The following is a 26,453-nucleotide window of genomic DNA, read 5'->3' on the forward strand; positions in this document are numbered from 1 at the left end:
TGCACACGTCAGACTCCAGTTGTCAACAAAGATGAAAATGGAGCCAGATTCATTAGGTGCCTTTTCAGTGTGTGTGTTTGCAAGGAAGAACCACTGTTCCTTGAGGATTCTCAGCCCTGCCTCTCAGTGCAAATGTCCCTGGACAGGAGTTGTGGCTGCTTTGGGCACAGGCCTGTGCACCTCAGGCGCTAGGGGGCGATGTCTGCGAAGTGTCTGTCTTCAGAGCTGGGCGCCAGGTGGGTGGAGCTCTTGCGTTGGGGCTACCGTGGGGGCGGATGGGTGGGGCTATTGGGGAAGGTAGGTGGGGCTACGCTCTGCTGTCACCCGGAAGTTCACTCGGATCCTATCTCCCTTGCACTTCAGTGTTTTCTCCAACTGCGATCTGTAAGGTGCTGGGAGCTGCAGGCGGGACTCAGGGAGGCCCTGGAAACTAGAAATGGTGAGTGTGCGGCCGGGCGTGGAGACGAGGAGCACGGGCGGGTGGAACCGCCGTGGTGGGACAGTCTCTCCACGGTCAGGTCCGGAGCCCGTGGACCCCAGGCGCCCGGGGGCTCCGCTGAAACTGCAGGCCCCTCGGGCTCGCAGTGTGGGGCTCAGCCGGGACCCGGAGTCCAGTTAGTCCCCGCGGCAGGGCCTTCGGCTGCGGAGCGTGTCTGGGCAGCTCTGCACCCACATACCCGCGGCTCCGCAGTTGGTGCGGTGACCACGGGGAGGAGGGTCATTGGGGACAATGGTGACTCGGTCTCCGCGGCTCGTGCATGGGAGGAGCTGTGGTCTGTGGGGTCCCCTGTCCCTTCTTTCTCCCCAGAAGGATCCCGTTTTCTCCTGAGTTTTGATGTTTGTGGAGCAGGCTCTCAAGTCCATCCCCTGTCCCCCAGGCCTAGCTCTGCAGCAAATGCCTGCATTTCCAGTCTCTCCCCCGAATGCTAAACGCCATCTTCCCTTCTCTGAGTCACAGCATCTTTATCAGCTATTTGTTTTGTGGTGCTTTTCAAACTGTTAAAAACAGAATTTAACTGAATAAATTGGAAGGTCTAATTGGCTTGATTCCCCATTCACAAACCGGGCCGCATCCCATCTTGTAAATAGAATCTGAGCAGCTGTTCAAAATGGAAGGCTTTTACTATTAAAGGCAGAAAGGAAGTGGGAGAGGTGAAACTGCAGTTACATACAGTCATGCACCCTGAACCTGGGGAGTGCATCTTGAGGCAGTTTTGTTGTTTTCAGTTCTCTCACACACACCTGCATGGTGTAGCCTACTACACACCTAGGCCATATGGTGTAGCCTGTGGGTCCTAGGCAACAATCCTGTACAACGTGCTACTGTACTGAATACTGTCGGCAATTGTAATGCAATGGTAGTAAGCATTTATGAAAAGGTGCAGTAAAAATGTGGTGTGCAATATAGAAAATGGTACATCCATGTGGGGCACTGACCCTGAATGGGCTACAGGACTGGAGGCTGCTCTGCCGAGTCAGTGATTGGTGAGTGAATATGAAGGCCTAGGACGTTACTGTGCAGGACTGTAGACTTTATCACACTGTACACTTAGGCCAGGAAATTTACAAAACACAGATTCATCAAGCCCAGGAGGCAATGATGCAATCAAAAGGCACAGCCAACACAAGACCTCTGAGGCTGTTGCCCGCATCAAACAGCATACTGCTTCACAGCAAAGTTTTCTTTCACGAAGTAGAAAGCTCACAAAGATAAAGAGGATAGTATAGCAAATACATGAACCAGTTTCTCATCATCAGGTATTCTATATAGTGAACGTAACTGTATGTGCTGGACTTTCATAGGACTGGCCGCACAGGAAGCTTGTTTACACCAGCATCATCATAAACATCTGAGTAATGCATTTCCCTATGACATTGTGATGGGTATGACATCACTAGGTGATTGCAGGTTTTCAAGTCCACTGTAATATTTTCTTTATAGAAGGGATTTTATTTTTCATTAAGTTATAATTGACGTATATTATATTAGTTTAAGGTGTACATCCTAATGATTTGATATGTATGTATTGTGAAGTGACCATCACAATAAGTCTAGTTATCATCTGTCATCATACATACTTACAGAATATTTTTTTCTTGAAAAGAGAACTTTTAAGATTTGCTCTTAGAAACTTTCACATCTGAAATAGAGTATTACTACCTGCAGTCACTGTGCTGTACACTGCATTTCCATGACTTATTTTATAACTGGAAGTTTGTACCTTTTGACAACTTTCATCCAATTGACCTTCACCTCACCCCCGTACACCACTCCTGCAACCTCTAGGAACCATCAATCTGTGCTCTGTATCTATGGAGTTGTTTTTTTAAAGGTTCCACAGATAAGTGAGAACACATTTCTCTTTTTCTGACTTATTTCACAAAGCATCATGCCCTCAAGGTCCATGAATGTGTTGTTACAGTGGCAGAATTTTTTTTCTAATGGCTGAATAATTCTATATAATAAAGCCTAATATTCAAATTGTCCCCTCGGGTGGTTGTTAAGACTGGGAGACTGGAAGTTCGACCGCTCGCTATGATGTGCACTGACCACCAGGGGGCAGCACGGAACATGGCTGGTGTCGGAGATGCCCTGCAACCTCTTGCTGGCTACCTGGGAGCGGGGGTGACCAGGATGGAGGTGCAGTAAGAATGCAGGGTGTCACCCTAATCTGGATAGAGCGTCAGCCTGTGGGCTAAAGGGTCCCAGGTTCGATTCCGGTCAGGGGCATGCACCTTGGTTGCGGGCACATCCCTAGTAGGAGGTGTGCAGGAGGCAGCTGATCGATGTTTCTCTCTCATCGATGTTTCTAACTATCTCTCTTCCCTTCCTCTCTGTAAAAAAATCAGTAAAATATATTAAAAAAAAAAAAAAGAATGCAGAGTGTCCGCCGAATTAGCTCTCACTCCCCCTGCTACCTTCCCCTGGGATGCCAGGACTCGCGCCTCTTCTGGGTGAGCCGGGCCGCAGGGGTCCGTCTGGCTCCCCGTGGGTTCATGTAGGAGCCTGCCTGCAAGGCCGGCCGGGAGAGAGAGCGCTGCCTGCCTGGTTAGTGCGGTGCTGCTGGGCGGCCCAGAGCATCTCTGTGTGGGGACTCGGGCACTGTGACTCAGGCAGAGGGGACGCACGGGGCCTGGGGTCCCAGGGCCTGCCCAGAGCCCAGAGGTCAGCTGGGACCTACACTTCCACGCCAGACACTTACGCTTCCATCGCTGGCCAGGCCTAGGGACCACCTATGCATGAATTTTGTGCATCGGGCCTCTAAACTATAATAATAAAAGCATAATATGTTAATTAGACCGATGTCCTTTCAGGGCTGCTGCTGGCAGGGCTGGGGCAGCAGCCAGTGCTTCTGCCTCGGTCCTCAGAGGCCCTTACACAAATTTCAATCATCGGGCTTCTAGGACAATAACAGTCCTCTGTGTGTGTGTGCCCCATTTTCTTTTTTCTTTTTTTTTTTTTATTGTTTGAAGTACTGCATGTATCTCCTTTTCCACCAATTGACAACCCCCCTACCCCCAGGACACGCTCCATCACCCCAGTGTCCATGTCCATTGGTTATGCTAATACGCATACATACCAGTGCTTTGGTTGACCTCTTATCCCTCTCCCCTCCCCTCCCTCCTTTCTGAGATTGGACTGTCTGTTCAGTGTTTCTTAGTTTCTGGATTTATTTTTGTTCATCAGTTTATGTTCATTATATCCCACATGTGAGTGAGATCATATGATACTCATCTTTCTCCGACTGGCTTATTTCACTTAGCACAATGCTCTCCAGGTCCATCCATGTTGTTGCAAATGGTTTAAGTTCTTTCTTTTTTATAGCAGTGTAGTATTTCATTGTGTAGATGTAACACAGTTTTTGAATCCACTCATCTGCTGATGGGCAGTTAGGCTGTTTCCAAATCATGCACCATTTTCTTTAAAAAAATTTTTTTTAAAATTCTCACCCGAGGATATTTTGCCATTGATTTTTGGAGAGAGCGGAAGAGAAAGGAAAAGACAGAGAGCAATACTGATATGAGAGAAATGCATTGACTGGTTGCCTCCTGCACGTGCGTTGACTAGGACCCAGGCCGGAGAGGAGCACTTGCATCCAAGGTGTGGTGCCCTTGACCGGAATCGAACCCGGGACCTTTCTGTCCACAGGCTGATGTTCTCTTCACTGAGCAATACTGGCTAGGGCTTAATTTTTTTTTTTTTCAGTAAGTTGACAAAATATATTAGTTTCAGGTGTCAACATAGTGATTACATAGCGGAGAGACATGTACATAACTTACAAAGTCTAATACCCATGAGATACCACACATAGTTAATAGAATATTATTGACTATATTTCCTGTGCTATATTTTACATGCCCCTCACTATTTTGTAACTACCAATTTGTACTTCCTTTTTTTAAAAAAATAATTGTTTATTGTTGAAAGTATTACATATGTAGCCTTTTCCCCCCATTGAATCTCTCCATCCCTCTCCCGTCCCCACACGCCTGCACCCCCGTCCCCCCATTCAGGTCTTCAGCTCTCTATTGTCTGTGTCCATTGGTTATGCATAGGTGCATTCAAGGCCTTTGGTTGATTACCATCCTCCCCCGCCTTCCCTCTGAGACTCCGCACTCTGTTCCATGCTTCCATGTCTTTGGATCCACTCCTTTCATCATTTTTTGTTACTTAGATTCCACATATGAGTGAGATCATGTGATACTTGTCTTTCTCTGAGTGACTTATTTCACTTAGCATGATACTCACCAGGTCCTCCATACTGTCTCAAAGGGTAAGAGATTCTTCTTTTTTACTGCTGCGAAGTATTCCGTGGTATAAACGTACCACAGCTTTTTTATCCACTCATCTACTGATGGGCACTTGGGCTGTTTCAAGATTTCAGCTATTGTAAATTGTGCTACTGTGAACATGGGGGTGCATACATTGTTTCTGATTGGTGTTTCATGTTTTCTTAGGATATATTCCTAAAAGTGGGATCACTGGTTCAAATGGCATATCTATATTTAATTTTTTGTGGATACTCCATACTGTTTTCCATAATGGCTGCACCAGTCTGCATTCCCACCAGCAGTGTACCAGGGTTCCCTTTTCTCCACATCCTCACCAGAACTTTGTTGATGGTTGCCATTCTGGCAGGTGTGAGATGGTACCGCCTTGCCGTGTTGATTTGCATTTCTCGGATGATTAATGACTTTGAGCATTTTTTCATATGTCTCCTGGTCATCTGTTTGTCCTCTTTGGAGAAGTGTCTTTTAGGTCCTTTGCCCATTTTTTTAAATTGGATTGTTTGTCTTCCTTCTGTTAAGTTGTATGAGTTCCTAATATATTTTGGATATTAACCCTTTATCAGATGTATCATTGCAAATATGTTCTCCTATACAGTGGGCTCCCTTTGTGTTTTGTTGATGGTCTCTTTTGCTGTTCAGAAGCTTTTTATTTTGATGTAGTCCCATTTGTTTATTTTCTCCTTGTTTCCTTTTCCCTAGGAGATGTATCTATAAACATATGGCTAGAAGAAATGTCTGAGATTTTGATGCCTGTGGTTTCTTCCAGGATTTTTATGGTTTCATGACTTACATTTAAGTCTTTTTATTTTTTTATTTTTATTGATATTTCACAGAGAGGAAGGGAGAGGGATAGAGAGCTAGAAACATCGATGAGAGAGAGACATCGATCAGCTGCCTCCTGCACACCCCCACTGGGGATGTGCCCGCAACCAAGGTACATGCCCTTGACCGGAATGGAACCCGGGACCCTTCAGTCCACAGGTTGACGCTCTATCCACTGAGCCAAACCGGTTTTGGCACATTTAAGTCTTTTATCCATTTTGAGTTTATTCTTGTCTATGGTGTAAGTTGGTGGTGTAGTTTCATTGTTTCCATGTGTCTATTCAATTTTCCCAACACCATTTATTGAAGAGATTCTCTTGATTCCATTGTATGCTCTTGCCTCCTTTTGTCAAATATTAATTGAGTGTAATGACTTGGTTCGATTTCTGGGGTCTCTGTTCTGTTCCTTTGATCTATATTCTCGTTCTTGTGTCAGTGCCAGGGTGTTGTTTTTTTTTTTTGAGGTGGGACTCTTGTAGACAGCATATAGTTGGATCATGGTTTTGTATCCATTCAGCTGCTCTATGCCTTTTGATTGGAGCATTTAATCCATTTATATTTAGGGTTATTATTGCTAGGTAGTTATTTATTCCAATTTTAATTCTGTATGCCTAGGTTTCTCTATTTCTTCTATTCATTACAGCAATTCCTTTAGCATTTCTTTTTTTTCCCTTAATTTAAATTCTTTAGTGTTGAAGTTATTACACATATCTCATTTTTCCCCCATTACCTCTCCCCGGCTGCTCCTATCCCTACCACATGCCCTCATCCCCTCCTGTCTTTGTCCATTGGTTATGCTGATATGTACACATACAAGTCCTTTGGTTGATGTCTTATCCACTTTCCTCCCCTGCCATCTCTCTGAGGTTTGACGGTCTGTTCGATGCTTTTATGTTTATAGATCTATTTTCGTTCGTGAGTTTATGTTGTTCATTACATTCCACAAATGAGTGAGATCATGTGGTATTTATCTTTCTCTTACTGGCTTATTTCGCATAGCATAATGCTCTCCAGGTTCATCCATGCTGATGCAAATGGTAGGAGTTCTTTTTTACAGCAGTGTAGTATTCCATTGTGTAGATGTACCACAGCTTTTTACTAACTATTTTTTATTATTATTTTAAATATATTTCGTATTAATTTCAGAGAGGAAGGGAGAGAGAGATTGAAACATCAGTGATGATATAGAATCACTGATTGGCTGCTTCCTGCATGCCCCTTGCACGTGCCATTGACTAGAATTGAACCTGGGACCTTTCAGTCAGCAGGTGGATGCTCTATCTGTTGAGCCAAACCGACTAGGGATACCAAAGGTTTTTAATCCATTCATCTGCTGATGGGCACTTATGCTGTTTCCAACTCTTAGCTATTGTAAATTATGCTGCTATGAACATAGGGGTGCATGTATTCTTTCTTTTTTTTTATTTTTTATAATGTATTTTATTGATTTTTCACAGAGAGGAAGGGAGAGGAATAGAAAGCTAGAAACATCGATGAGAGAGAAACATTGATCAGCTGCCTACTGCACACCCCGCACTAGGGATGTGCCCGCAACCAAGGTACATGCCCTTGACCGGAATCGAACCTGGGACCCTTCAGTCCACAGGCCGACGCTCTATCCACTGAGCCAAATCGGTTAGGGCGGTGCATGTATTCTTTCTGATTGGTGTTTCCGATTTCTTGGGATATATTACTAGAAGTGGGGTTGCTAGGTCAAATGGGAGTTCCATTTTTAATGTTTTAAGGAAACTCCGTACTCTTTTCCACAGTGGTTGCACCAATCTGCATTCCCACCAGCAGTGCACCATGGTTCCTTTTTATCCACATCCTCGCCAGCACTTGTCATTTGTTGATTTTTTTATGGTAGCCATTCTTTCACGTGTGAGGTGATACCTCATTGTCATCTCTCAGATGATTGGTGACTTTGAGCATGTCTTCATATGTCTCTTGTTCTTCTGTATGTCCACTTTTGAAAAGTGTCTGTTTAGGCCCTTTGCCCCCTTAAGCATTTTCTGTAATGCTGGCTTGGTGGTGATGCACACCTTTAGGCTTTTTTTTTTTTTTTTTTTTTTTTTTTTGTCTGGGAAGCTCTTTATTTGACCATCGATTTTGACCATCGATTTTGAATGATAGCCTTGCTGGATATAGTAATCTTGGTTTCAGATCCTTGCTTTTCATTACCTTGAGTACTTCATGTCATTCCCATCTAGCCTGTGGAGTTTCTAATAAGAAATCATGTGTCAGCCTTATGGGAATTCCTTTGTAGTTAACAGTTTGCTTTTCTCTTGCTGCCTTTCAGATTCTCTCTTTGTCTTTAATTTTTGGCATTTTGATTTTGTCTTGGCCTGGGCCTGTTTGGGTTCTTCTTGCTTGGTGATCTCTGTGCCTCCTGAACTTGTGTGACTTTTTCCTTTACCAGGTTAGGGAAGTTTTCTGCCATTATTTCTTTCTTTTTTTTTTTTTTTTTAATATATTTTATTGATATTTTACAGAGAGGAAGGGAGAGGATAGAGAGCTAGAAACATCGATGAGAGAGAAATATCGATCAGCTGCCTCCTGCACACCTCCCACTGGGGATGTGCCCGCAACCAAGGTACATGCCCTTGACCGGAATTGAACCCAGGACCCTTCAGTCCGCAGGCCGACACTCTATCCACTGAGCCAAACCGGTTTCGGCAGTTTTCTGCCATTATTTCTCCAAACATGTTCTCTATCCATTTCTCCAACCTTTCCGGGAGATGGAGCCGAGGCTGGGTGGTAGGTGAAAGTTGCTAAGGGCTTGCCTATGGACATGTGTGGGTGTTGGTCATTGGGCTGGACTTCACTGGTGCTCACTCTCGAGATGGGAGCCGGCCCAGGCAGTATGTGCGAGAAGCGCCTCTGGGATTTTCCTGAGCCTGCATCCGCAGACCCAGAGAGCAATAGGTAAGGTGCTCGGAGCAGCCCCAGGGTCTGAAAGGAGAGTTCCAGGGGCTGGCAGCGGCTGATCCGTGGTCATTCTGGCTGCACCCTCACCACCTGAGTGTTAGGACTGCAGTCTGTTCGCTGGAGATTGTGCCTACCGGAGGCGGGAGAGGTTCGCATGTCGCACCTGCACTCCCCAGCCGTGAGCCCAGCTTCTGGCGCACTGACTACCAGGGGGCAGCTCCTGTGTTGAGCGTCTGCCCCCTGGTGGTCATTGTGCATCATAGCTACTAGTCAGATGGTCGCTTAGGCTTTTATATATGCTAGAGGCCCAGTGCACGAATTTGTGCACATTGTAGGGAAATTAATTAGAAGAAATATTTTAATAGTGCGATTTTCCCGCTCTCCATAATACAAGTGTCAACTAAATTCATGAACAACAATCACAAATTGAAAAACACGCGTGTGATTGGTGCCAGCGAGAACTTTATATATATAGATAAACTTACTTAATTAGACCTGCTTTCTGATTTAACTAAACTTTTTCCAACCCAGTGAAGCACCCCAGCTTCTCTTTCAGGTAATTGTCAGTAACACAGCAGTAAATATCAACATGAAACATATTGTTATTATAGGTCACGCAGGGAGAACAAAGGCTGAAATATTTACCTCTAGCAGTGTTGCACTGTAATCTGCGCAGTGAGAAAACCTGAAGTCATTTTCTAGGTCCACCATTTCTTACTTTTCAGTTGGGTTAAGTTTTTAAACTTTATAAATCTCCATTTTCCGGCTAATGAAAAGAAAATAGGATTCTACCGAGTCTCCTATCTACCTACTCCAGGACTTCTCTGAGGATCAAATGAGATGAGGCACCTGAAAATGCTTCACAGATATTTGGTTAAAGTGTAAAATGTTTTTACCTGGCTATAAAGAAGTCATGATCCTGGGCTGAAGAAATTCCAAGGATACTCGTCTCTAGGGAGAAGAAGCTGGGCATTGCTTCATGACGAAATTACCTGGCGACCACAGCCACTGTCCCTGGGCTGGCTGGGCTGGGCTGTGGGCCACATTTTGCACCATGGGATCTCAGCAGCATTGGCTGCAATTTGGTGGGGTGTCACTTCAGAGTAGTGACAGGGACTGTTTCCCTCTTGGGGGAAGCCGAGTGTTGCTCTCTGGGCGCCAGGTCCATATTGCCGTTTATTGTTAAATGCCCTGTCCTTAGGGAGAGGAAGCCAAGCGTTGTTACGTGAGGTCATTACCTGTAACCCACAGCCACTGTTTCCAGGGTGGGATGGGCTGTGGGCTGAATTGTGCATCATGGGCAGTGTTGGCTATGATTCGGTGGGCTGTCGCTCCAGCATGGTGGCAGAGCCTGTGTCCCAATTGGGGAAGCTGTGTTGCTTTGTCATCTCCAGGTACGTGGTGCCGTTCTTTGTAAATAGCCAGTGTGCATCACAGCACCACCTGCGTGAAGCATCTGCCTCCAGGTTGTCAGTGTGTGTCATAGCCACAGTTTGAGAGACACTTAGCATATTACCCTTTTATATATATAGATAGATTTTATGTGTCTACTAGAGGCCCGGTACATGAAATTCGTGCATGGGGGTGTGTGTCCCTCAGCCCAGCCTGCACCCTCTCCAATCTGGGATCCCTTGAGGGATATCCAACTGCCCGTTTAGGCTCGATCCTGGTAGGATCAGGCCTAAACAGGCAGTTGGATATCGCTCTCACAATCCAGGACTGCTGGCTCCCAACTGCTCACCTGCCTGCCTTCCTAATTGCTCCTAACCACTTCTGCCCGCCAGCCTGATCACCCCCTAACCACTTCCCTGCCAGCCTGATTGATGCCTAACTGCTCCCCTGCCAGCCTGATTGCCCCTACCTGCCCTCCCCTGTAGGCCTGGTCCCCCCCAACTGCCCTTCCCTGCAGGCCTGGTCACCCCCAACTTCCCTCCTCTGCTGGCCTGGTCACCCCTAACTGCCCTCCCCTGCAGGCTTGATTGCCCCCAACTGCCCTCCCTTGCAGGTTTGGTCCCTCCCAACTGCCCTCCCCTGTTGGCCTGATTGCCCCCAACTGCCCGCCCTTGCAGACCTGGTTCCTCCCAAGTGCCCTCCCCTGCTGGCCATCTTGTGGTGGCCATCTTGTGTCCACATGGGGGCAGCCATCTTTGACCAAATGGGGGAAGCCTTCTTGTGTGTTGGAGTGATGGTCAATTTGCATATTACTCTTTTATTATATAGGATAGAGGCCTAGTGCATGGGTGGCGGCCAGCTGGTTTGCCCTGAAGGGTGTCCCAGATCAGGGTGGGGGTTCCCTTGGGGCGTGGGGCGGCCTGGGCGAGGCTTCTGTGGTGGTTTGCAGGCCGGCCATGCCCCCCAGCGACCCAATCAGAGGCCCTCGTATCTGGGATTTATTTATCTTCTACAATTGAAACTTTGTAGCCTTGAGCAGAGCCCAGGGCTGGCCAGGGCGGGCAGGAAGCTTGGCTTCCTCCATCGCTGGGGGCAACCCAAGCCTCCTGCTCTCTCTAGCTCTGTGGCTGCCGCCATTTGTGTTGGGAATTATTTATCTTCTCTAATTGAAACTTTGTAGCCTTTAGTGGAGGCCAGGGCTGGCCAGGGTGTGCGGGAAGCTTGGCTTCCTCCATTGCTGGGGAAACCCAAGCCTCCTGCTCACTCTGTGGCTGCCGCCCTCTTGGTTGGGTTAATTTGCATACTCGCTCCTGATTGGCTGGTGGGCGTGGTTTGTGGGCATAATGGCGGTACGGTCAGTTTGCATGTTTCTCTTTTATTAGTGTAGATATGTCCTAAAAATCATCAGTAGAGTACTTTTGTAGAGGGATAAGTTGTCGTGTCTTGCTCAAGCCTTATCTCTAACTCTAACGTCCTATTCCCATGAAATGAGAGAGGCAAAAGAAGGTCAAACTAACAAATATTACTACAACAAATGATCATTCATAATCCTCAAGAATATTTTCATTCATTCAGGTGTATATCTGACAACTTCTAATACAGGCAGTCCTCAGGTTACTTCGGACTCGATGTATGTCGTTTCGTGGTTATGTCGCGATCTCTCATTTATTTATTTTTTAAAAAAAGTTCTGTCATTTCAACATATGTACATGTGTTTTATGTTTTTTATTATTTACTGTATTTACCTCAAGTAAAGGTCAGAAATTGTTATCTTTCTTTTAAATTTTTTTTACTGTTTCACTTCATTACTGCTGTGTATGTGCTCCATGTGAGTGACATAGGTGCTTATGTTGGTGGGTTCCAACTTACGGCGATAATCGCATTAAGTCGCGCCGTAAGAATGGATCTCCGGTGTAACCTGAGGACCTACTGTACTCTGAAGTATTTCAGGACAATATGGCCAAGTACATCTTGTTCCAAGTTGAATTTCCACACATCTCCTGGCCTCTCTTGATTGGTGATAAGAATAGAAAAAAAAGCTACCAGGCCTTTATTGTATTCATAGTCATTAAAACTTTATGCAAATATGGCATTATGTTTCATGGTCTGCTGTATCAAATGGTGGTTATAATGGAGATGAGTTTTCTAACAAGGAATCCATGGGCTTAATGGAAGTATTTCAATTTATTAATATAGAAGTTTTCAAGGTGCTCTTTACCCTGACATTAGAGAGCAATGAAGATTTGATGTGATCACAATAAAATCATATCAATAAATTCCATGTGTTCATCAGGAAGTGAATGTGGCAAATAGTCTTTTTAAAAAAATATTTTTTATTGATTTTTTTTTACAGAGAGGAAGGGAGAGGGATTGAGAGTTAGAAACATCAATGAGAGAGAAACATTGATCAGATGCCTCCTGCACACCCCCTACTAGAGATGTGCCCGCAACCAAAGTACATGCCCTTGACCGGAATTGAACCTGGGACCCTTCAGTCCACAGGCTGATGCTTTATCCACTGAGCCAAACCAGTTAGGGCCAAATAAAGTCTTGATAGTCTTACAATCAAGTCATAGACTGAATGTTGGGGACCACGTGTCCTATGCAAACTTCTTATGATGTATAGCTTCGCATTGCTGTGTGTCTCACCCATGCATATGTGGGATGTTTTAGGACTCAGTAGCCTTTGAGGATGTTAATGTGGAGTTCACCAAGAAGGAGTGGGCTTTCCTGGATGCAACCCAGAAGAAACTCTACACAGATGTGATGCTGGAAACCTTCTGGAACCTCGCATCAGTAGGTAGTTATCACAAATTTTTTAAAAATATATATTTTTATTGATTTCAGAGAGGAAGGGAGAGGGAGAGAGAGATAGAAAAATCAGTGTTGAGAGAGAATCAGTGATTTTGTATCATATTGCATGCCTCACACTGTTGATCTAGCCTGTAAACCAGGCCTACTGGGAATTTGACCCCTGACCTCCTGGTTCATATGTTGACTACATAGCAATTCTGGTCAGAAACAGTTTGTTACTTATTTAGTCAATTGAAAAACTTGTGTTGCTTGCTCATCAATGCTGTTTCAAGAACTGAAATGTGGAAAGGGAAACATGGGTAGTTAAACTAGGAATGATCACAGCTCATTGTGTATCTAAAATCTAACCATTTTAATACCCTTTAATAGTTTATAATGCTTTCTCTAGCATGTATTTTAGAAGAAAAATGGGAAGACCATGACAGTGAAGATCAGTATGAAAATCATGGGATCAATCTTAGGTGAGTCGCATTGACATGAGAAAGCATTATCCTGTAAGAGTATCTTTTTTGTTGTTGTTAATATGTTTTTATATATATTTATTTCATTTACTTATTTAATTATTTAATATGTATTTATTTATTTGAGAGAGTTAGGGAGAAAGAGAAAGAGAGACCAATATCAATGATGAGAGAGAATTATTGATCGGCTGCCTCCTGCATGCCCCACACTCGGAATCAAGCCCACAACCCAGGCATGTGCCCGGACCGGGAATCGAACTGTGACCTCCTGGTTCAGAGGTTGGCGCTCAACCACTGAGCCATGCCAGTTGTGCGAAAATATGTTTTTATTGCTTTTAGAGTGTGGAGATGACAGGAAGACATAGAAATATTGATTGGCTGCCTCCTGCATGCCCGGTACAGGGGTTAATAAGTCTGCAACCTGGCCATGTTCCCTTTTGGAGAGTTGACCTGACAACCCCCGGTGTGTGGGTCCATGCTGAACCACTGAGCGACATGGGCCCGGTCCATAAAACAGTTTTAAAGACAGGTAATTCAATTTTACCAGTCCAGTTTTAAATTTATTGATGCATAAAATAATCTCATCAAAAACAATATACAGGAGTACCGTTAATGAATACAGGCAGTCCTTAGGTTAAGTCGGACTCGATGTATGTCATTTTGTGGTTACGTCGCCATCTCCCATTTATTTATAAAAAAAAAAAATTCCGTCATTTCGACATATGTACATATGTGCTTTATGTTTTTTGTTATTTACTAGAGACCCAATGCACGACAATTGTGCCTGGGGGTAGGGTCCCCTCAGCCCTCCCCCCTGCACCCTCTACAATCAAGGACCCCTTGGGGGATGTCTGACTGCTGGTTTAGGCCCAATCCCGAGGATCGAGCCTAAACGGACAGTTGGACATCCCTCTCACAATCCTGGACCACTGGCTCCTAATCTCTCACCTGCCTGCCTGCCTGGTTGCCCCTAACTAATTGCCCCCCCACTTCTGCTGGCCTGATCACCCCTTACTGCCTCTGCGTGATGGCCTGATTAACCCTAACTGCCCCCTCCCTGCTGGCCTGGTCACTCCTAATTGCCCCTTCCTCCATCCTGGTCACCCCTTACTGCCCAAACTGCCGGCCTGTTCACCCCCAACTGCCCCCGCCCCCGGCGGCCTAGTTGACCCTCACTGCTCCCCCCTGCTAGCCTAATTGCCCCAACAGCACCCCCTCTGCTGGTCTGGATGCCCCAAACTGCACCCCCCCCCGCCTGCCTGGTTGCCCCTAACTGCCCCCCCCATTACCCTCCTGATGGCCTGGTCGACCCCAGCTGCCCCCCTGTGCTGCCCTGGTTGCCCCTAAATGCCTCCCCTGATGGCCTGGTCACCCCCAACTACCCCCACTGCTGGCCTGGTGGCCCCCAACTGACCCCCTGCTGGCCTGGTTACCCCTCACGGCCCCTCTGGCCGGCCTCGTTGCCCCATGCAGCCTGCTTATTCAGTTGTTTGGTCGTCCATCACTAACACCCCTGCTGGCCTGGTCACCCCATGCAACCTGCTTGTTCAGTTGTTTGGTCATCCCACACTAACCTCCTGCCAGCCTGGTCATAGGCAACCATCTTTTGAGGGCGTGATGGTCAATTTGCATATTACCTCTTTATTATATAGGTCTATTTACCACAAGTAAAGTTCAGGAATTGTCATCATTCTTTTAAAGTTTTTTTTTACTGTTTCACTTCATTACTGCTGTGTATGTGCTCCATGTAAGTGATGTAGGTGGGTTCCGACTCACGAAGAAAATCACGTTCCATTGTGCCGTAGGAATGGATCTCCGACATAACCTGAGGATCTACTGTATAAGTGTTTTCATAATATTTATGATCCAACATATTTCAGAGGTTTTAGGATATCCACTTTCAAAAATCAGAATGTACAGAAACCCCCCACTTTCCTTGAAAATGGTAAAAATAACAAAAAAAAAAATAAAAAAAAAAAAAGAAAAAAAAAAAAAGAAAATGGTAAAAATGTCATTATCATACTATTAATAAATATTAAATCATTAACAGAGTATTAATAATATACTTCTGATTTTTACAGCAGTCATATGGTAACGAGACTCTGTACAAGGAAGGATGGTAGTCACTGCAGAGAAATCTTCAGCCAGACTCCAAATCATAATGAAAAGAAGGAAACTCCTACTGAAATAAAACAACCGAAGTCCAGGTTGTGTAGGCAAATCTTCGTGCGTTATTTATCCTTGAATAACCACCTGAGCTCTCACATTGGACCCAAACTGTACCTGTGTCAGGAATATAAAGAAAACCCTTATAAATGTACGGAACCTGAGAAAGCTTTCAGGCATCACCAACATATTCAAAGACATGAAGGCAGCCCCACTGGGAAAGCTTTCCACTATTCAACTTCCCTTAGAAATCATGAAAGAACGCATATCACTGGGAAACCGTATGAGTGTAAGCAATGTGGGAAAGGCTTTAGTCGTCTCATTTACTTTAAACTTCACAAAAACACTCATAGTGGAGAGAAACCATATCACAGTAAGCAATGTGGCAAAGCTTTCAGTACTCCCAAGTACTCTGGAGAAAGTGAAAGAACACACACTGCAGAAAAGCCCTATCAATGTCAGAAATCTGGTAAAGCTTTCAGTTCCACTTCTCTTAGAAATCCTGAAAGAACTAATACTGGTGAGAAATTTTATGAATGTAAGCAATGTGGGAAAGCCTTCCGTTCTCTCAGCTTTCTTGGAAGTCATAAAAGAAGTCATGCCAGAAAGAAGCCTCATGAATGTAAGGAATGTGGTAAAACATTTCTTTATCCCTCTTTCCTTAGAAGTCATGAAATAATTCATACTCGGGAAAAACCCTATGAATGTAAGCTTTGTGGCAAAGTTTTCTCACATTCAACTTCCCTTCGAAAACATAAAAGAATTCATACCGGTGAAAAACCTTATGAATGTCAGCAGTGTGGTAAGCATTTTAGTTTTTCCACATCTCTTAGAAATCATAAAATAATGCATGCTGGGGAGAAACCCTATGAATGTAAGCAATGTGGGAAAACTTTCAGGTATTCTAGTTCCCTTCGATATCATGAAAGAATGCATACTGGGCAGAAGCCCTATGAATGTCAGCAATGTGGGAAAACCTTCCGTTGTCTCAACCATCTTGGAAGACATAAAAGAAGTCATGATGGAAAAAAGCCTCATGAATGCAAGGAATGTGGTAAAACTTTCTGTGATCCATATTACCTCCGACGTCATGAGAGTATTCATACTGGGAAAAAACCTTATGAATGTAACCATTGTGGTAAAGCTTTCTCCCATCCAACTTATCTCCGATATCATGAAAGATCTCATAATAAGAAAAAACCTCATGAATGTAAGCAATGTGGGAAAGCCTTCAGTTATCAAGCCTATCTTGCAAAACATAAGAGAAGTCATGTTGCAAAGAAGCCTCATGAATATAAGGAATGTGGTAAAACTTTCTGTGATCCAACTTCCCTCCAACGTCATGAGAGTATTAATTCTGGGGAAAAACCTTATGAATGTAACCATTGTGGTAAAGCTTTCTCTGATCCAACTTACCTCCGACATCATGAAAGAACTCATAATGAGGAAAAACCCTATGAATGTAAGCAATGTGGGAAAGCCTTCAGTTCTGTCAGCTCTCTTGCAAAACATAAAAGAAGTCATGATGGAAAGAAGCCTCATGAATGTAAGGAATGTGGTAAAACATTTCTTTTTCGATATTACCTCCGACGTCATGAAATAACTCATACTGGAGAAAAACCCTATGAATGTAAGCAATGTGGGAAAGCCTTCAGTTGTCTCAGCTCTGTTGCAAAGCATAAAAGAAGTCATCATGGAAAAAAGCCTCATGAATGTAAGGAATGTGGTAAAACTTTTCGTGATCGATCTTACCTCCGACTTCATGAAAGTATTCATACTGGGGAAAAACCTTATGAATGTAACCATTGTGGTAAAGCTTTCATTCAGGCAGCTTCCCTCCGATGTCATGAAAGAACGCATAATAAGGAAAAACCCTATGAATGTAAGCAATGTGGCAAAGCCTTCAGTTATCGCAGCTCTCTTCGACGACATAAAAGAAGTCATGATGGAAAGAAGCCTCATGAATGTAAAGAATGTGGTAAAACATTCCGTGATCGATGTGCCCTCCGAGTTCATGAAAGTATTCATACTGGGGAAAAACCTTATGAATGTAACCATTGTGGTAAGGCTTTCTCACATCCAACTTTACTGCGATTTCATGAAAGAACTCATAGTAAGTAAAAACCCTATGAATGATAGCAATGTGGGAAAGCCTTTATTCATCCCAGTTCCCTTCAAATTCACCTAAATACTTTTTTTTTTAATCTTCACTTGTGGATATTTTTCAATTAAGAAAGTGGAAATCAAAGAGAAAGTCAGAGAGCAATATTGATGTGAGAGAAAAACATCAATTGGTTGCCTCCTGCACACACAGACATGAAAACACACACAGTGGAAAAAAGCTCTATGAATGTAAGAAATGTGGTAAAACTTGCAGTTTCTCCAAGTCTCTTAGAAAGCATGGAAGAACACACTACGGGAAAACCTTATGAATGTAAGCAGTGTGGGAAAACCTTCATTTGCATCACACATCTTGGAAGACAAAAGAAGTCATGATAGAAAGAATCCTCATGGATAAGGAATGAAGTAAACCTCTTTGCCATGCCTTTTCTCTTAGATACATGAAATGTATACTGGGAAGAAACCCTATGAATACAAGCAATGTGGAATAACCCATCGTCATCCGAGATCCTTTCAAATTCACAAATATTCTCAAAGAGGAGAGAAGCCTTATCAATGTAAGGAATGTGGTAAAGCCTTCAGGTTCCCAAATAGTTTTTTTTTTTTTCAGACATGTGAAAAGAAATGTAATGATAAACACTGTTAATGTAAAGAGTAACAAAGAGCCTTCATTTATCTCTCAGCTGTGCCGTGATGTATGATTATCCATATTGGGGATGGACCCTAAAAAGGTTAGAGGGTTAGAAAGCATTAATTTCTTCCAGTTTATTGTAAAGTATGAAAGAACTCACTGAAGAGAAGGCCTGTCATGTAAAGATGGTAGAAGAGCCTTTGGCCATCCTAGTTCTTTACAAAATCATGAAGGGACTCACACCCAAGACTAAGTGTATGAACATAAGGAATGTGGGAGAGCCTTTCTTGGACATGGAAGAATGCACCTGGAGAAATACTGCATACGTATAGAGAAGGTGGGATAGCCTTCAGCTGTCCCTTTTCCTCAGAAAGGTCATGAAAAAACTCAAAGTGGAGAATTGTATTGAATGTAAAAATATAGAGAAACCTTCATGTTGCCTTACATCCCTACAATACCATGTGAGAATGTACACTGTATAATTGACAACTAAAAAAAACTTTAAAATTTTAACATACTTTCAGAGTAGCTTGAGAACTGCACAGGAAGGAAATCCTATTAGTGCAACTAACTGGTACATGTAAGCCTGTTTTGAATTAAGTCAAATAATCTCCAAAACTCACAGCATAAAGTTCTATAAACTTTTGACATATTTGGTCATTATCAGTACTGATTCTTTTTTGTAATAATACATCTTTATTGTTCAGATTATTGCAGTTGTTCTTTTTCCCCCCCCATACCTCTACTCCACCCGTTTCCCACCACCGCTGCCCTTACCCCTCCCCTCCCCCGCATGTCCTCGTCCATAGGTGTTCGGTTTTTGTCCAGTCTCTTCCCGCATCCCCTATACCCCCTTCCCGATAATTGTCAGTCCACTCCCTTTCTATGCCCCTGATTCTGTTATATTCACCAATATATTCTGTCATCAGATTTTTTATTCACTTGGTTTTTAGATTCACTTGTTGATAGATATTTGTTGTCACTTTGTTTTTCATAATTTTTATCTTTACCTTTTTCTTCTTCTTCTTAAAGAATACCCTTCAGCATTTCATATAATACTGGTTTGGCGGTGATGAACTTCTTTAGCTTTTTCTTATCTGTGAAGCTCTGATTCTGACCTTCAATTCTAAATTATAGCTTTGCTGGGTAGAGTATTCTTGGTTGTAGGTTCTTGCTATTCATCACTTTGAATATTTCTTGCCACTCCCTTCTGGCCTGCATAGTTTCTGTTGAGAAATCAGCTGACAGTCGTATGGGTACTCCCTTGTACTAATTGTTTTTCTCTTGCTGCTCTTAATATTCTCTCTTTGTCTTTTGCCCTTGGCATTTTAATTATGATGTGTTTGGTGTGGTCCTTTTTGGAGTCCTCTTGTTTGGGGTTCTCTGTGCTTCCTGGACTTGTAAGTCTATTTCTTTCACCAGGTGGGGGAAGTTTTCTGTCATTATTTCTTCAAATAGATTTTCAATATCTTGCTCTCTTCTTCTGGCACCCCCATAATTCGGATGTTGGTATGCTTGAAGTTGTCCCAGAGGCTCCTTAAACTATCTTAATATTTTGGATTATTTTTTCTTTTTGCTTTTCAGGTTGGGTGTTTTTTGATTCTTCGTATTTCAAATATTTGACTTGATTCTTGGGATCCTGTAGTCTGCTGTTGGATCTCTGTATATTATTCTTTATTTCAGTCAGTGTATGCTTAATTTCTAGTTGGTCCTTTTTCATATCATTGAGTGTCTCACTAAATTTCTCGGAGATTTCTAGAAGATACTTGATTAACCTTATAACCGTGATTTTGAACTCTATCTCCAGTAGTTTGCTTTCTTCCATTTCTTTCATTTGTGATCTGTTTCTTTGTCTCCACATTTTGGCTGCTTCCCTGTGTTGATAGAGTGGCTTTGTGTGCTAGGTGTCCTATAGGGCCCTGTGGCTCAGCCTCCCTAATTACCTGAGGTGGACACTCTTGGTGCACCCCTTAGTGGGCTGTGTGCACAGTCTTGTTGTAGTTAAGCCTTGATTGCTGTTGGCATCACTGGGAGGAATTGACCTCCAGGCCCATTGGTTGTGAGGACCAGTTGTGTCTACAAGGGAGAACTGTTGTGCTGGATACACCCTTATGGGGCAGGACTTGCTTCAGTGGGGCTTTGGCGCTCACTGGGTCTGCCCCCTGAGTGTGTCTCTTATGGATGTGAAGAATTGTAATCTGGATGGTCTCACTCTGACCCCTGGGTACACTGGCTCTTGGATCTCCAAGGAGGTGCCAAGTCAGTCACTGCCTGAGGCCACCCAGCAGGGGCTACAGAGAGATCTGCAGATTCTTCCTCTTTGTTCAGGGTTTGGAGGTGCCCAGATGAGGCCCAAATGTGAAGCAATGCAAGCTGCTGTCGAGCTTTGGGCCTTCTTTTGGAAGCTCTGGGGCTCTCTGACCCAGCTTCAGTTAGTTAGGTTTTAGATTGCAAAAGGCCAAGCCATTCATATGCTAAAGCATCTGCGCACAGCTTGGGTGGGGTTGTAAATTGGGTGGAGTGGGGTCTCAGGTAATCACCAGGGCATAGCAAACATCAATGGCTGCCCATCAGCCCTGCCCCGAAGAGGTCCACGGATCTTTGTGACCTGTGGCACCGTGCAGGAACAATGAACACTGCAAGCATCTCTGAGAAAATGCAGCCCTCGTGTTCCAGCCCAGTGCCAGACAGTCCAGTTTCTCCCCGTATGAGTCTGGGTCCCCAGAGTCTCATCCGGAACTGGAGTTCAGAGCAGTCAGGAGTTTATATCTCCCTCCTGATGGAAAAAGACAACAATGTACCCAGTTTGCAGCCCGTTTCCAAGGTGCCTCCCCACCTCCACACATCCTCCCAGTCTCAGTGTGCTCTTCTCTTTCCTTCTAGTTGTATAACTTCCACTCAGCTAGCCTTCCCGTGGCTCTGGATGATATCCGTTTTTTCTTTTAGTTGTAGTTTTGATGTGGTTTTTCAAGGCAACAAAAGTGGTTTTTCAGGTGTTTACATATGTTGCCATCGTGGTTCCTCAGTTGATCAGTACTCATTCTTTTTTTGTTAGTTTCCTTAAATTGATGCTTTAGAGTGAAGAAGGCAGAGAGAACTAGAGGGAAACATCAATGTGAGAGAGAAACATCAATGGGTTGTCCTGCATGTTCCCTGACCAGTAATGTGCCCTGACAGGTATTGAATGAATAGGCCCTACACACATATATATTCTTTTTTAATTTTTCAGTAGCACTTGATATTCACTATTATTTGAGTCAATAAGTATTTACCATATATTGTACATACTTACTGTTCACTGTGGAGTCCCCCTGTGTATTATATTCGTGTGTGTGTGTGTGTGTGTGTGTGTGTGTGTGTGTGTGTGTTGCTTTTGGCTGGGAATTGTGAATGGAGTTCACATTAAGAGGAGAATGTTTTAGTGTTTTTTTCTCAACATTTGCCCTGCCAGCCAAGAATATCCTCAAAACAGCCAGCCACTGCTTTATTTCCATTGATGTCGGTTGGAAGCTTTACAGATGTTCACAATTCAATATTAGAGATCCCAGCAGGCAACAAACGCAAACGGTCATGGTTGAGGCTGTTTTCTGAAGGGTATGCTCTCTTCTCTAGATTGCATTTGCATGAGGTCTAATTTGACTCGTAATCATGTCCTATTGGTACTACTACTGACTGTGATTCAGATCCCAATGTGACAGCTGCAATGGTGCAGTGCCAAGGAGCACTGTGACAGTTTGTTCTTGTACCACCCTCTGCAGTGAGGGCTCTGAGCCAGTCCTTCCATGTGAGAACTGGCACTTTCCTCATTTCAGGCAGATTCTGGATGTGTGATATCACTCAGAGCTGAACCCAATATCTTAATGTTTTCAGTTATTTTTTGTTGTATGTGATTAAAATTATGTGCATTTTTTCCTAATAAAAGCATCTGTAATTTATGTTAAATATTTTTTTATTCATTTCATAGAGCAAGGGAGGGAGAAAGAGATAAAGAACCATCAATGATGAGAATCATTGATCAGCTGCCTCCTTCACGCCTTCTCCGGGGGATTGAGCCTGGAACCCAGGCATGTACCCGTGACCAGAGTCAACCTGGGATCCTTCCGTTCACAAGCTCACGCTCTATCCACTGAGCCAAACCATTTAGGGCAGTGCTTCTGTAATTTTTAATGAAATATTAACTGTTTCCCAACCACTCTTATGCTAAGACATGTTATGGTGTTTTGTTAATTCCTGAGGATGTATTTAATTATCCCATAGTAATTATGTATTTTCAGATCAATTTGTCATTTTTTTCATTTAATCATTATACATTCTGAGTCACAAGTATCATGTGTGTACAAATTCAGATATGGTTTCCTCAGAGAAATCATATAAATTTTTTTTTATCTGTATACTTATAATGTCTGGCACAGACTAGTTTCTTATTCGTTCAAAGTATTAAAAACTTCAGTCATGTATTTTTTAGTCCCCTCCAGCCAAATACCAACACACACACATCTGTAGAAAAAGAAAAATGAGGTGGAATGAATTGAAATAATATACATGATCAGAAACTGTAAGTGCCTGGGATGTAACAGTAACAGCAGCCTTAAAAGAATATCTAGTTATATTTTGCTTTGTGATAGACAATTTATATTTTTGGGTTTTTTAAAATATATTTTATTGATTTTTTACAGAGAGGAAGGGAGAGGGATAGAGAGTTGGGAACATCGATGAGAGAGAAACATCAATCAACTGCCTCCTGCACACCCCCTACTGGTACATGCCCTTGACCAGAATCGAACCTGGGACCCTTGAGTCTGCAGGCCAACGCTCTATCCACTGAGCATTTGATTTCCATTCAAGGGAGCAATATATTTTCTGCATTGAATTCAGGGAGGAAATGAACTTCATTTTATCTTGCATAACGAAAATCATTTTTTTTAGAAGGCAGTAAAATTAATGCTAAACCAAAATTGTAAGAAACACAAATTATATTAATGAGAAAAGTTATATTCATTATTTTTATTCCTTTGAAACCTGTTCTCCTTGATCACATGTGCAGACATGAATGCCTTTGCTGTTGCCTTGATTCATTGTGATCATGGAGTAGCTCTGTGTGATGATGGACGTGTAACATTTTCTTTTCAACAGGGAGTACAAGGCCAGCAACCAGTTGTTGAACAGCGTTTGCCTTTCTTGTTACCTAAATACTGAAATATTTACTTTGCTGTATTTGGCACCTTTCCAAAAAGTACCTCAGTTAAGTATATACTATATTACATATATTTTAATATAATAGCACGTACTTCTTTTTTTAAAATATATTTTTATTGAATTTTTACAGAGAGGAAGGGAGAGGGATAGAGAGTTAGAAACATTGATGAGAGAGAAACATCAATCAGCTGCCTCCTGCACACCCCCTACTGGGGATGTGCCCGCAACCAAGGTACATGCCCTTGACTGGAATTGAACCTGGGACCCTTCAGTCCTCAGGCCGACACTCTATCCACTGAGCCAAACCAGTTAGGGCAATAGCACATACTTCTTAACAAGATTTGTAACTTGTTAACTCCTTTATGGGTCAACTGAGGTTTATAAATTTAGGAATATTGTCAAAGAACACAAACCTAGCAAGAAAATAAAGTTAGGAACTCTCTTCCAAGAAGCTGTTCTTGCTGACAGAATTTCACTCTTTCCCCCCACCTTTAAAAAAAAAAGTTGATCTGAGAGACATAAAGAGAAACATCAATCTGTTGTTCCAGTTATTTATGCAATCATGGGTTGATTCTTGTGTGTGACCTGTGAATGAACCCACAAGCTTGGCATATTGGAACAACGCTCTAAACAACTGAGTTGCCTGGCCAAGGTGGAAGTATGATCATGATGATAATGTCAACTTCCTGCATGTGCCAGGCCATTTACATGGAAAACATGCCCAATTTAGCACACCTGTCCAAGTCATGATATACAGGCATAAAAGAAAAAATTTCTTGCTTTGCTGGTACTTATATTTTTGTGGGAAAGGAGATAATGGTTAAATAAAAAACACTTCGGTGTCGTAGAAAATGAAATTGTTGCCAAATGAGTGTGCTCTGTAGTTGAGCATCATCCCATGAACCAGGAGGTCATGGTTTGATTGATGGTCAGGGCACGTGCCCAGGTTGGGGGTTAGATCCCTAGTATGGTGTGTGCAGGAGGCAGCTGATGTATGTTCATTCTCATTGATGTTTCTGTCTCACTGTCCATCTCGAAAAACAAAAAAGATATACTTAAAAAAGAAAAGAAAAAAACTTGAGAGTAACACTGACAGGTAAGATAATTGGGAACGGGGGTGGATTATACATCTGCATTATGGAGGGTAGGGGCCTCAGTAAATGGGGTGTCATCATTCATCATCTTTCCTCCAATGTCATACTTCTCTTTTAAAAAATATATTTTATTGATTTTTTACAGAGAGGAAGGGAGAGGGATAGAGAGAGAGAAACATCGATCAGCTTCCTCCTGCACATTCCCTACTGGGTATGTGCCCGCAACCAAAGTACATGCCCTAGACTGGAATCGAACCTGGGACCCTTGAGTCCGCAGGCTGATGCTCTATCCACTGATCCAAACCGGTCAGGGCCATGTAATACTTCTTAAAGACTTGTGGATCTGGCCCCAGCTGGTTTGGCTCAGTGAATAGAGCATCAGCCTGCGGACTGAAGGGTCCCGGGTTTGATTCTGGTCAAGGGCACATGCCTGAGTTGTGGGCTTGATCCCCTGTAGGGGATGTGCAGGAGGCAGCTGATCAGTGATCCTCTCTCACCACTGATGTTTCTGTCTCTCTCCCTCTCCCTTCATCTCTGAAATAAAAAAAAAGTAAAGAATCAACCAATAAGCCTGGCCATTGTAGCTCAGTGGTTGAGCTTCGACATATGAAGCAGGAAGTCACGGTTAGATTCCCCATCAGGTTAGGGTTCATGCCAGGGTTGCAGGCTCTATCCCCAGTAGGGGCCGTGCAGGAGGCAGCCGATGGATGATTCTCATCACTGATGTTTCTATCTCTCTCTCCCTCTCCTTTCCTCTGTGAAATCAATAAAAAAATATATTAAAAAAAAAAAAAGACTCGTGGATCTGCTAGAGTGTGGATTTAAACAATGGACAAACATCCCCAAAGTTCTGCCTTCCTGGTTTCACAGCAATGGTTTTCCAGAAAGCTCTAGACATGGTTCCAAGTTTCAGAGCATGTGCTACTTGATTAAGAATATGGGCATGGGTGTGTGACATGAGGGACTTCTAATTGCTTTAGGCCATGGTGTTTCTATTTAAAACCAATGGAAATAATTTGAAAGTCACTTATGAAATGGCATATCATTTTGTCACTATTCAAACAGAGTGACACATTTGTGTACCCCTTGAAACTTTTTTTGAGTTCTTCCCAGTTGAAGAAAGTTCTGGTCATCTGCACAGTTGTACCCGTTATGGGTTTTCTGTAAGTACAGTGATTCCTGTGCATGTCTAAGGTGGTTTTCTGGTTAAAACACCAGGAAGCCATTGCTGCTCAGAGGATAATGATCTAAGGAAAGTTTAAGGTGACCTGCAGGCAGAGTATCAGCAAAGCAGGTACATTTGATATCCTCAATCTGGGACACTTTCTGTGCCTCTGGTAAGAGGAGTGGCTGACATTTTTTTTGTTTCAGCAGAAGGCACCAAGCCGTCCGTGCTCATTTTTGCTGTTTCCGGGATCATTTCCATGTTTACACTTCCAGGAGATGTTATGAAACGTGGAGGAAAAGGTGTTGCTTTTCTTTTTAGAGCAAAGGACGTCCAGACTTGGTCCCCCTTCTTTTTTTCAGTGCTAATTTGTTTTCTTAGCGGTGTAGATATTTTAAAATTTTATGATCATTGGTATCTCCTATGGAAAATGGTGAGAGATTCCCCAAGTCCAGGCCTTTCACCCTCCAGGCTCCACTCTCTGTCAGTCCTCTCTACCCATCAGATTCTTCTCCCTCAAACAAAACATCATACCCCTAACACTTCTGATTCTGAATCTACTTTTGACCCAGCAGACCACCAACCTTCACCCTCTTACACATCCCCTCCCTCACCTGCAGTAGATTCCTGTAGGGAATCAGGGGACTTGGTTGGAAAGTCTGTAAGGAGGAATCTCCGAAAGTCGGGGGGACTATGCCAAAGGCGGCAGACCCTGCCTTGACTTTTCCAAACATGTCTGAGCCCCTGGGTATTTTACTGGAATCTTTATGCTTAATCTTTAGGTGCCCTTGCTTAAAGGTCACTGGAGACACATGTCCTCCCAAGATTGCTTACCCTACTGACTGTATCTAAAAGATAAACTTTATCTCAAA

The 26,453-nt window shown here is 43.3% G+C and overlaps 1 protein-coding gene across 2 annotated transcripts; it reads left to right on the forward strand.

Moving 5' to 3' along the window:
• The first annotated feature begins 351 nt into the window (after positions 1-351).
• Positions 352-24,758, forward strand: LOC308251451 (uncharacterized protein). 2 transcript variants are annotated; one of them, XM_080674858.1, is made up of 4 exons: positions 352-439; positions 12,607-12,733; positions 13,136-13,208; positions 15,290-24,758. In XM_080674858.1, the coding sequence occupies exons 1-4, from the start codon at positions 437-439 to the stop codon at positions 17,493-17,495; spliced, it is 2,409 nt and encodes an 802-aa protein (XP_080530984.1). In that variant the 5' UTR covers positions 352-436; the 3' UTR covers positions 17,496-24,758. The 2 variants fall into 2 exon arrangements, with proteins under 2 accessions (XP_080530984.1, XP_080530985.1); XM_080674859.1 differs by lacking the exon at positions 352-439 and having other exon boundaries at positions 12,606-12,729.
• Positions 24,759-26,453: the final 1,695 nt, after the last annotated feature.

The sequence above is a fragment of the Plecotus auritus genome, assembly GCF_963455305.1.
Source record: "Plecotus auritus genome assembly, chromosome: 6".
Lineage (NCBI taxonomy): Eukaryota > Metazoa > Chordata > Mammalia > Chiroptera > Vespertilionidae > Plecotus > Plecotus auritus.

Bases quoted from the DNA above. Each gene is read 5' to 3' on its own strand.
- LOC308251451 (XM_080674858.1), top strand. The intron at 12,734-13,135 runs GTAGTTATCACA...TGCTTTCTCTAG, and splicing joins CTGGAACCTCGCATCAGTAG to CATGTATTTTAGAAGAAAAA. The intron at 13,209-15,289 runs GTGAGTCGCATT...TGATTTTTACAG, and splicing joins AATCATGGGATCAATCTTAG to CAGTCATATGGTAACGAGAC.